Source organism: Anolis sagrei, chromosome 5, assembly GCF_037176765.1.
Source record: "Anolis sagrei isolate rAnoSag1 chromosome 5, rAnoSag1.mat, whole genome shotgun sequence".
Lineage (NCBI taxonomy): Eukaryota > Metazoa > Chordata > Lepidosauria > Squamata > Dactyloidae > Anolis > Anolis sagrei.
This window is the reverse complement of record NC_090025.1, coordinates 91,420,931-91,433,566: the sequence shown is the minus strand read 5'-3', so window position 1 is coordinate 91,433,566 and position 12,636 is coordinate 91,420,931. Positions and strand designations below refer to the sequence as shown.

At 41.4% G+C, this 12,636-nt stretch overlaps 1 protein-coding gene across 3 annotated transcripts in view; it reads left to right on the top strand.

The window, feature by feature from the left end:
* Nucleotides 1–11,708, top strand: part of ITPR2 (inositol 1,4,5-trisphosphate receptor type 2) — a 313,417-nt gene extending 301,709 nt beyond the window's left edge. For all 3 annotated transcript variants that reach the window (XM_060778249.2, XM_060778247.2, XM_067468876.1), the window contains 2 exons: nt 7,049–7,210; nt 10,997–11,708. In XM_060778249.2, coding sequence (XP_060634232.2) covers nt 7,049–7,210; nt 10,997–11,083 — 249 coding nt within the window. In that variant the 3' untranslated portion in view covers nt 11,084–11,708. The remainder of the gene's footprint in view (nt 1–7,048; nt 7,211–10,996) is intronic.
* The last annotated feature ends 928 nt before the right edge of the window (nt 11,709–12,636 follow it).

Here is a 12,636-nt window from a genome sequence, read left to right as displayed (position 1 = left end):
AACCCCCACCACCCCCAGAGTGTATATGCACCATACTGGTACAACAGTTTGATGCCAATTCAGCTACTTCCTCCTGGAGAAATTTTGTGGTTTGGTTAGTACTAACATCGTTTGAAAACTAAATAGCTCTCTTGACTAGCTAGCGGTATTCTGACTCTCTAGCAAAGAATTCGAATTACTTCCTCAAACTCCAAATCCTGGGATTCTATAGAATGTAGCCATAGCAGTTAAAATGATTTTGTAGTTTGGAACATCTATCAACCTCACTAATGCTCGTAGTGAAATGCAACATGCAATGTATTTAGGAATTCCTCAGCTGTGAGTGAACCTGGAGAGTTTGGGGTGGGTGAGGCTTAAAGGAGAATATGTAATATCAACTGCAAAAATCATCATATAAAGCAGGGGTTCCCAAACTAAGGCCTGCAGGCTGGATGTATCCATCCAAGGTGCTTTACCCACCCTCTGCCCTAAATCTTAGATTTAGGATCACCCTAAGTTAGAAATGACTTGAAAGCACACAACAGCAATCCTGATTACCCGGACTCTCACATCAGCCAAAAACAGGCCCACTCTTCCCATTGAAGTACTGTTAAGATTAAGATATGTGCAGTATACATAGAAAATTTTTCATGTTTTTTTTCAAAGTATAGTTCGGCTCCCAACAGTCTCGGGGACTAGGAATGGACCTTTGACTTTAAAAGTTTGAAGATCCCTGCTATAAAGGATGAACATATTAACCCTTACGGTGGAATTTTAAGCAAGTAAAATGCTTCCTGAGTCATCTCCATCAACAAAATGGCTGTTTGTCCTACTATAGTGATAAAAAGATAAAAAGAGAAAGGAATACTTATCTCGATTAAATATATGGCTAAGATAGGATTTAGATTTACAATTATTTTCCGTAGTTGTTAAAGAGAAACCAACTATTAATCTCTACTACATTTTTCCACATTTCAGAAAGATGTAAGATTATATTGAATCATGTATGATTTCTGGTTTTATATATCATTTTTCTTTTATCTTTTATACCTCTAACTGGCATTCCACAAAACCATTTTATTTGCTTTGGATAGGTGTCTTGAACTTGACTAACTACAATGACTTATTCAGTTAGTCTTTCAGGATTTTTTTATGAATTCTGTGTCAAAGCTAGTATATGAAATCATACACAATAAAAACAACTAGGTTTTGCATCATTTTTCATCAAGGAGAGGATAAACAGAATGAAGGTATCAGATACAGTGTAAAAGAAGAAATAAATCAAGTTGTATCTATCGAAGGGACATTTGTTTTATGTATCATTTAATGAAATTTCATTTAGACATTAATGTACAGGAGTGGATAAAAAGAAAACAAGTTGTTTAAATATTTTGCTGTATAACCCATTATGAAATCTTCTAATATTGACTCAACAAATAAAATATATTACTTTGCCATATCACTTGGAAGGCCATTTTAGGTCATGAATATATGATACAGTAATCCTTCTATATCCACACACACACACACACACTCACACGAAAAGCACAAAATAAAACACACAAAAACATTTTAAATAAAATTACCATAATCACACAGCTACATACCATATACTCTATCTACATTACAACTGAACTATAAAAACACTATCTGATTATTATCACTTACTCATCTGCTCCCCTTTAAACAATCACACTATATTTCAAACAAAACTCTACCAAATCATGAAGCCCATAGTTAATATATTCCCCCATCAATGTTTCAGGGCTCAGTCTTTCTTAAAGGTAATCTAAAATTTCACTTTAATCAGCATTTCTTCTGCGGAGAAAGCGCCTCCACTACACTCCGGGGCAGAGAGTTCCACTGCTGAACAGCTCTCACAGTCAGGAAGTTTTTCCTAATGTTCATATGGAATCTCCTTTCTTGTAATTTGAAGCCATTCTTCCATGTCCTAGTCTGCAGGGCAGAAGAAAACCCACCTGCTCCCTCCTCTATATGACTTCCCCTCACATGGCCATCATGTCTCCTCTCAGCCTTCTCTTCTGAAGGCTAAACATGCCCAGCTCTTTAAGCTGCTCTTCATAGGACTTGTTCTCCAGACCCTTGATCATTTTAGTCACCCTCCTCTGGACACATTCCAGCTTGTCAGCATCTCTCTTCAATTGTGGTGCCCAGAATTGGTCACAGTGTTCCAGATGTGGTCTAACCAAGGCGGAATAGAGGGATAGCATTACTTCCCTGGATCTAGACACTATGCTCCTATTGATGAAGGCCAAAATCCCATTGGCCTTTTTTGCTGCCACATCACATTGTTGGCTCATGTTTAACTTGTTGTCCACGAGGACTCCAAGATCTTTTTCACACATACTGCTCTCGAACCAGGCGTCCCGCATTCTGTATATTTGTATTTCATTTTTTTCTGCCTGAGTGGAGTATCTTGCATTTGTCCCTGTTTGCAATTGTGCCTTCAGTATTTCACTCTTGAGAAATTCCCATCCATCCGTAACTCCCTTGTCTTTTAGTATCTGTGTCCACGGAATGCTGCTCAGTGTTTCCTTCATTTTTCGGAAATCAACTCTCCTAAAGTCCAAAATGCAGGTTTGACTTGTCTTCGTTTTGGCCTTCCTTTGTACCTCAAATTGCAGGAGCACATGATCACTTGCCCCTAAGGATCCGACCACTTCAACCGCATAGATCAGGTCCTCTGCATTTGTTAGGATGAGATCAAGAGTAACCAACCCCCTTGTTGCCTCTTCTACCTTCTGGATCATAAAATTGTCTGTAAGGCAAGCGATGAATTTGTTGGACTTTGTACTCTTGGCTGAGTTTGTTTTCCAGCAAATATCGAGATAGTTGAAATCACCCATGACTACTACATCTCTTCTCTGTGCCTGTTTGGTCACCTGTTGGCAGAAGTGTTAAAGCTTATTGGATTTGCAATCCAGCATTGATTAGAGAGGCACAAGTTCGCCTTTTCTTGTTAAAACAACAAAAATAACTCTTTTGGATCATACCAAAAGCCTGTCTTGTTCAGCTTCCTATATTTAAGATTTACCAGAGTGTGGATAAAGGATGATATGATGCCCTAAAAGGGTACTGCCAGGTGGATTTAGTGTTATAATGTATGTGTTCTGTGTTGCACTGTACCACAGTTCTGTTTAACAGAGATGGGGAGTGTATATTTGTGTGAGAGAGCAGGCCCGTAGCCAGGATTTCGTTTCGGGGGGGGCTAAAAAAATTTTCAGGGGGGGTTTCGGGGGGGGGCTGAGTTTCGGGGGGGGCTGAGTCTGAGTGAAAGAGGGTCTAGCCTAGCAAACCTTTTGTATCATTACCCCAATACCCCCATGCATATGGGATATATTTAGTATGGTGATCAGATCATGATATGAATAAACATAACAGTTTAAATAATGCTCCAGTAAGGCCTTTTCGTGAACCACCATGAGAATTTCGGGGGGGGCTGAAGCCCCCCGAGCCCCCCCCCCTGGCTACATGCCTGTGAGAGAGGATGGTGGGAATGCTAACCTCAGATAAATCTTGAGATCGATCTTGGTGTTCTTACCATATTACAATATATCCATAGCTCTTGAGGTTAATTTCTATCTCCTTTAGATTATCATGCACAGTGCAAATAAAGATGCATAACAATTTCTAATTCCTCTATCTAATTCTTTTTCCCCAGTGCAGATTGCTTATCAGACACAGTCTTGACAGTAAAATGTCAAACCAGACTGACAGAAAGCTATTAGGGTTTGTAGTATAGGATAAACATCTATCAAATTGGGGATTAACTGAATCTTGAACTAAGTGAAATTATTATTTTCTGTGATATGGAGGCCCCAGTGGTGCAATGGGTTAAACCCTTATGCTGGCAGGACTGAAGACCGACAGGTCAGAGGTTCAAATCTAAGAAGAGAGTGGATGAGCTCCCTCTGTCAGCTCCAGTTCCCCATGTGGGGACATGTGAGAAGCCTCCCACAAGGATGATAAAACATCAAAACATCCAGGCATCCCATGAGAAGTGTTCTTGCAGACTGCCAATTCTCTCACACCAGACGCGACTCTCAAGTTACACCTGACACTGAAAAAAAATATGTCGGCGATCTAAAGCCTGGGATAAATTAAATGTTTAACTATCTCCTTAAAGAAAAAGAATGTCTTTGGGAGCTAGGGCATGAATTTAGGATCTAGTCGCACTCATATCACCAGAAAATATTTGCTGTAAAACCGAAGCAAGCAGTGAAAATAGTGTTAGTGACTGATGCACCTATGTGGGTGAAGTGCTTTGCACATTATTCCAGTTTTTCTCAAACTTCTTTTGCTCAAGCAAAATTTTCCCTGGCAGCATGTTCAGCAATTGTCATGGTATAAATCTGTCTTTTGCATTTGTTTAGCATGCCATGACCAAAAATCCACTCAAGTCTACCCTTTCAGGATCACAGCATAGCCATACTTAGGCAATCCCTTGTAGCTCGAGAATGATGGTACTCCAGATGTGTTGTCTTAGTGGTAGGTCCATAGGTGGCTATGGAGCCCTATTCTTGATCTGCATGTTCTACCACAGTGAGGACATCAGTTTCCAGGTGGAAGGCAGTCCCGGTCAGAGTTGGCTTTATGCGCCTTTCTCTTGTCACGTTTCTCTTTTTTGCCTTCTATTCGTGTCTCTTCAAATTCTATAGCACTGCTGGTCACTGCTGACCTCCAGCTAGAGCGCTCAAGGGCCAGGGCTTCCCAGTTCTCAGTGCCTATGCCACAGTATTTAAGGTTGGCTTTAAGCCCATCTTTAAATCTCTTTTCCTGTCTACCAACATTGCATTTCCCGTTCTTGAATTGGGATTATGGTAACTGCTTTGGGAGACGGTGATCGGGCATTCGGACAACATGGCCAGTCCAGTGGAGTTGATGGCGGAGGAGCATCACTTCAGTGCTGGTGGTCTTTGCTTTTCCCAGCACATTGACATTCGTCTGCCTGTCTTTCCAAGAGATTTGCTTGTTTTTGTGGTGGAAGAGCATGCTGGTGATGACAAGGTTGTGTTCTGCACATTTGGTGAGAAGCAAGAAGCCATTCGAGTTGCTGTTTCCAATCTTGTCTTTTCCTATGGTCCCTGGCCACAGGTTGAAGTCTCGTCCAACTCTTGCATTAAAATCCCCCCAGGAGGATGATTTTGTCCTTCTTATGTGTCTACGATAGGATAGTGTCCAGTGGACAGTAAAAAATGTCCTTAATGTCTTCATCAGCATCTAGAGTTGGTGCATAGGCACTTATGATAGTTGCCTGTTGATTTTTTGCAAGGTTAATTTGGAGGGTTGAGAGTCATTCGTTAATGCCAATGGGTGCTTCGGTCTGGTGCTTCACCAGGTCATTTCTGATAGTAAAGCCAACTCTGTGTATTCTTCATTCTTCTTCAGGCAGTCCCTTCCAGAAGAAGGTGTAGCCACCTTTTTCTTCCTTCAGCTGTCTCTCTCCTGCTCTCCGGGTCTCCTGAAGTACTGCTATGTTAAAGCACCCTTGCAATGCTAGCAGTCCTATGTTCGGGGAGTTCACTGTCAGTGTTGTCCAACAGCGTCTGTATGTTCCATGTTCCAAAGTTCATTTTTCTTTTTTGGCCGAAGGGTGGTGACCCCACTGGACACAGCAGTCCAGTCAGGGATAATAGAGGCAGACTATGTTTAGGGCATGTTTTCTAGCTCCTTTCCTGGGTGGGATGAGCAGAGTGGATCCCCAAAAGGGCTGCTCAGTCATGGTCAGGAAGGCAGCCTAGAGAAAAAACAGTTTCTTTACGTAGCTGCCCCTACCCTTGCAGAGCCCCGCTGGCAAAGTTGTTAGCTCCAAAGTCCAGCAGCCAAATGCCTCAGAAATGAGCTGCTCAGCCATACGATAAACAGTCTGGTAGTAGCCAGATAGACCCCATCACCAAGATCTTATGCTTGGGCAGGGGGTAGTCCCAGTGAGCAAGAGAAAGAAAAAAGTGGTGCCCATTTGTATTTGGGCAAGGGAAATGTGTGGCTATCAATACAATCTGAATATGGTATATTTTGTGTGGGGTGTGACACTAATGGGGTCAATTTGGGGAAGCACCAGGACAAAATACTATGTATTGGAGCTAAATTGTTTTTCTAGTGTGGATTCAGCCATTGCTGCACAAAAATACCAAGGTCTCCGTAGTCACATGTACTAATACAGAACCTTGGCTGACTTTTCCGTGTTATCTTCTTCTAGCTTCTGAGGTACGATCCTCAAACTGCTGTCACCCATTTCTTCTGCAGGTATTCCTGCAGAAGTTCTTACACACAGTTTAGGTACATATGGAGCTATTTGTTGAACACAGCAATCTCTGGGCCCATCCAGACAGCACCTTTATTGTGAGAAAACTCTGGTTTGTATTCGGTTTCCATTAGAATACTGCAGTCCAGACAGTATTCCCACAGTTTACCAGGCTAATGCCCACTCCCCTCTACCAAGCCCTCAGACTCCTTAGAAAACTAATTAAAACTTAAATGGTCTCCATTAGAAGCCTCGGCCAGCTCTCCCAGTGTGTAGAAATGATGCGCCAAGATGGCGGGGAGGGGGGGGGGAAAGCAATTTTCCTCCCTCCTATCCCCCCTCACCCACTTGAGAGAACATCTGGACACCCACACTTTCTGGGGTGGGTGTGGACAGACCACCAGAAACATCCACATTTTTTTAACGCGGATTCTTCTGGGATAAAGATATGTCTGGATCCAGCTCAAGTTTTAGAGCACCAATTCTGACATTGGTAAAGGGGAAGAAACATCAGGACAGTTCTATCCCATGCTCACACTGTACACAATGCTGTTAAAACTATGTAGCAACTCTTCCCAAATTAGATTGGCACAATGCTGCAAAGTGTGGGATCCAATCAATTATTACATAGAGAAATGAAGGCTCAACACAAACTGCTGAATCTCACTCTGGCCTGGGCTGAAGTACCCAACTACCGGACTGGAATGAAAAAGACCATCTGGTAGGGAGGTTAAAGATCCCTGTAGGTAAAGGATGAACACAGTAGTCAAGCCTCAGCTAACCCTCTCCTTCTTCTTCATGCAGGAAAAGAATTTAGACTGGTTCCCTCGGATGAGAGCTATGTCCCTGGTCAGTAATGAAGGTGACAATGAGCAAAATGAAATCAGAAACCTCCAAGAGAGATTGGAGTCTACTATGGGCTTGGTTAAGCAGCTGTCTAGTCAACTAGCTGAACTTAAAGAACAGGTTTGTGTGTGTTTTGTTTTTTTGTTACAAAACAGATTTTGAGATGCACATAAAAGGCAACATAGGTAGAACAACCTAAATTGTTATTGTTAATTACCTTCAGGTCAACTTGGACTTATAGCAACCCTATAAATGAAAGACCTCCAAGTCACCCTCTTCTCGACAACTCTGCTCAGTTCTTGTAGACTCAGGACTGTGGCTTCTTTGATTGAATTTATGTATCTGTTATGTATGTATGTATGTATTATTTATTTACAGTACTTATATTCCGCCCTTCTCACCCCAAAGGGTGAGAACACATATACGGTAAACATTCAATGCCGATTATACAGTGACAAGACTGACAACAGTTAGAGGTAAACATAGGCTATTTCTCATCATTCGGCATCTTTTGGAGGCTGTGCTCAGTTCCAGCCACAGGGGAGTGCTATTCCTCCATCTCCTTGCTGAAGAGCTTTTTTTGTTCATAAACCTTCCTCCGAAATACCGTGCGTAAAATACATCCCTCCCCCCGGCTTAATATGGTTCTTATTCATCTACTCACATTGCTGTTTTCAATCTGCTAGGTGGGCAAGGAGCTGGACTGAAGGTCAGGAGCTCACCCTGACCCAGCTTCGAACTGTCAACCTTCTGGCTGGCAAAATTTACTGCAGCTGCAGCTGGTGATTAACCTGCTATGCTAAAGCCAGCCCTTTTTCTTTTCCTGCCGCCTTCTATCTTGCCAAGTATTATTGTATTTTCCAATGAGTCAGAATAAATACATATTGTACCAGGAAACAGACACGTTTCTGAAAAGTCTTTCTCCAGCCTTGCAGAAAATGAAAAAAAAAACCCAAACAAATTCAAGAACAGATTAGAAGATTACCATAGTTGAAATTAAAGTAAACCTTAAAAAAATCACAACTGAGGGAAGAAAAAAATTCAAATCCTACACAATTCTTTGCAAGCTATGTTTATTCCTTTTGCAGTTTGGAGATGCAGAGCACCAGATATTTCTAAAACTAGGAGAAGCTGCCATAGTTTGCTTTTACCTGACCCTACCGACAAAGGCAAACTCTAGCCCCTCCACTCCTCTTCTACCTGCTAAGTTATCAGGGTGCAAACTACTTAAACATTTTGAACTAATCTGGAAAACAAGTAATCAGGACAAAGGAGGAAATGAGAAAAAAGCAATAAAACCAGGACATTGTATAAGCAGATGAAAAGGTGGAACAGCAGAGGATTAACCAGGGCCATCATTGTCAAACTGGAATGGCTGGAAGCCATGTTTCCTGAAAGAAGAGAGGGATGTAAATCAGCCATCAAAATATAGAATCATAGAGTTGGAAGAGACCTCGTGGGCCATCCAGTCCAACCCCCTGCCAAGAAGCAGGAAAACTGCATTCAAAGCATATGTCTTATAACAAGAAGTAAAATATTTGTCTGCTACAAAAAAAACCCCTTCATTATAATAGCCATTGTGAAATTTTGGAATAATTGTGATATAACTGCTAATTGGGGGGCGGGGGAAGTTCCCACTCATTAGCAAGATAGATCCCCATCCCCCATTCCTATTAGCCCATCTGAAATAACCTCAAAGAATGTGAAAGCTTGTGCTTAACTTCGTAGCGCCAGGTACAATTTGTACCCATTCATTTAATTAGTTTGAATCAGTTAATCAACTAACATTCCAGTACCATGTCTGCTTATTCACAACTGTCCTTATTGTATACAGTCAATCTTATTATTATTAGAATTATGGAAAAAATAGACCCTACACTAGCAAAACGTCTGATTCCACAGCAAGCTGGCTTCAGGAAAGGCAAAAGCTGCACATCGCAAGTGCTGAACCTGACTCAGCACATAGAAGATGGCCTTGAAAGGCAGATCACAGGAGCTGTCTTCATAGACCTGTCCACAGCCTATGATACTGTAAACCACCACCTCCTCCTGAGAAAAATGTGTAATATCACAAAGGACTACCATCTCACCCGCCTCATAGGAAACCTGCTACAAAACAGGAGCTTCTTTGTTGAGTTCCAGGGCCAGAGAAGCAGATGGCGGAAACAGAAGAACGGCCTGCCTCAGGGGAGTGTGCTTGCTCCATCCATGTTCAACATCTACACAAATGACCAGCCACTGCCAGAAGGGACAGAGAGTTTCATCTATGCAGATGATCGTGCCATCACCGCTCAAGCAGGGAGCTTTGAGATGGTTGAACAGAAGCTCTCCGAAGCTCTAGGTGCTCTTACCGCCTATTACAGGGAAAACTAGCTGATCCCCAATCCATCTAAAACACAGACATGTGCCTTTCACCTTAAGAACAGAAAAGCATCCCGAGCTCTGAGGATTACCTGGGAAGGAATCCCACTGGAGCATTGCAGCACACCCAAATATCTGGAAGTTACTCTGAACCGTGCCCTGACCTACAAAAAGCACTGCCTGGATATCAAGCAAAAAAATGGGTGCTAGAAATAATATCATATGAAAAGCTGACTGGCACAACCTGGGGATCACAATCAGACACAGTGAAGACATCTGCCCTTGCACTATACTACTCTGCTACTGAGTATGCATACTCAGTGTGGAACACATCTCACCACGCTAAAACAGTGGATGTGGCTCTTAATGAGATATGCCGCATTATCACTGGGTTTCTGCGCCCTACACCACTGGAGAAATTACACTATCTAGCACCACCTGACATCCGCTGGGAAGTAGCAGCCAGTAGTGAAAGGACCAAGGCAGTGATGTATCCAGCTCATCTCTTGTTTGGGTGTCAGCCAGCACATCAATGACTTAAATCAAGAAATAGTTTTCTAAGATCTAAAGAGACACTGGATGGAACACTCCAGCAAGCGAGAGTCCAAAAGTGGCAGGCTCAAACCCAGAACCTCAATCAATGGCTGATACCAAATTTGAGACTCCCCCTGGGCACACAGAAAACTGGGCAACTTGGAAGGCGCTGAACAGACTGCGCTCTGGCACCATGAGATGCAGAGCCAATCTTAAGAAATGGGGCTACAAAGTGGAATCCACGACATGCGAGTGTGGAGAAGAGCAAACCACTGACCACTTGCTACAGTGCAAACTGAGCCCTGCCACATGCACAATGGAGGACTTCTTGTTGCAACACCAGAGGCACTCCAAGTGGCCAGATACTGGTCAAAGGACATTTAATCAACTACCAAGCTTGCAAATTCTGTGTTTTGTCTGTTTGTTTGTTTGTTTGTTTGTTTGTTTTTGTTAAAAATGTAATACAAATGTCTGGTTACTCCTGACGCGATAAATATTTATTTATTTATTTACCTTACTTATATACCGCTGTTCTCAGCCCGAAGGCGACTCACAGCGGTTCATAACAAATATGAACAGCAAAATAAATAAATAATCTTATTATTAGTCGAGCCTGCACAAGACTCTCCCAATAGTTCTAGTGATGTTTTTTATGGTGCCCAAAAAGGAAGATTTAATGTTGAAAAGATTGAGAAGAAGATCCAAAATCAAAAGGGTCTATCTGTCTGAGATGATCCTTGTGCAGGGAATTGCTGTGAGAAAGGAAGCATTGGCTTTAATTAACCATCTAAAAAGTTATCTTTCAAAAATTCTATCACTTTTAAACCAAATCACTTCCAAGCGACCAGGTTTGTTTCCTTTTGCTTTTTAAATACCAAAAATAATCCCCTTGTTGTTTTTACTCGTCTTTGAATCTTCAAATCACAGTGTGATCATCGTTGTAATTATGTGTCTCTCTGCTAAAGAGCAGTCAGGAGCTCATCTTGACTTGATCTCCCTCTCTCCCTCTAGATGACAGAACAAAGGAAAAACAAGCAGAGGCTGGGTTTTCTTGGATCAAATGTGCCCCATGTGAACCATCACATGCCCCCACACTGATACCATGGGCGGAAGCCGTGACTAGCCTTTCATCAGTATTCGCGCTTGATTACAGAACGAAAAAGCCGAGATCGGGAGTGCTGAACAGTGCCTATTGTTATGAAGTTACAAACAACCCAGTGCCAAGATGTTAAGTGGTTTAGCTCTGGGAACAATTTGTAACTGTTTCTTCATGGTTGAAAGGGGCCATGGGCTTGAATGTTACAGATAATGCGGGTGGGGGCACTTCTGCTTCTTTCCTCGGGCAAACAAATGGAAAATAATACATGTGGCCTTGGTTTATGCTCTCTTGTAATTCAATTGGCTTCTTTTGGGAATGCTGGGAGATGCAAAGGCGAGATAGTTTGGCTGTTTTTATTTTGACTGCTGTCATAAGAATTCTTGTAAAACTAATGGCGCAAACAAGGGACAGAGGAGATAGTTCGTTAACACGGCACGCAACAGTCAAATTGAGAATCTGTAGAAGTCTTTTGTTGCATTTCCTGGCCAACATAATTTGTCACATTTGCTTGGCACTTGCTTTTTTAAAAAATAACCATAAATATGTCATCTGAGAGAGTCATAATGTTTTAGAAAATTAATTTGCGTTGGAAGAGGAACAAAACCTTTTTTTTAAGGATTTTTTTTTTAAAAAGGTTGCAGTGTTGTAATTCTTAAGAGAGCTTTAGCTGTCAGATGGCAAAATCTTTATTTATAAAATAGAATACAGTGGATGTGCATCTTGGAGAACTTGAAATGTGTTCATGTAAACACTGACAACATTAACTGGAAATGTTTTCTTTACTCCTGGATGCAGATGTTCCCTGTCATTAAGGCTGCAAGTGGCGATTTTGCCTCATAGCGATCTTTAACTATTTTAAAATTCATGTTCTACATTAAGGACTGAGAAGAGAAAATGAGATATTTCATAACTGGTATTCGAGATTCATTTCAGGAAGACAAACAGCTTTGAGATGACTTTCCAGAAAGAATGGTAATGGGATCATTACTGTGCCTTAGCCATACAGAAAAACTCTAGCTGAGATCCCCTGCCTCTTCCCACTCTGTTTCTGTGCAATATTTTTCTCAGATAGGATTCCTGAACTTGCATTGACACATGAATGTTTCCTTCTTCACTACCTTCTCATCCACTAGACTGGAGATAAGGGTTGGTTTTAGACAGAATATTAACCCATCACTCTGATAGCTTCAGAGTTATGAGAGAAATTAGGTTCTGGATGATGACTCAAAATCAAAGTTTTACCATTTTAAAATCAAGGATGAATTGGTTTCTACCCACTTTCTTTTCTTACTGTAACATACCAAGTGATTTCAAGAACTAGAACTTACAAATGGAAGTAAAATGCACCCAATTCACATCAATTTTATTAAAAAGCTGGTCTTTCATACTTGTTTGTCTCTCCGCTTTAAGCTTTTAAATAAAAATACTGAAAAAGTATTGTAAAAGGTATTTGTGATTGGATTTATCCAAACAAAACCTCCCTGATTATAAGTTTTAGCAGCACCAGAGCATTTGAAGAAAACTTTCATATTCCATTTTTCAAGTTAAAATC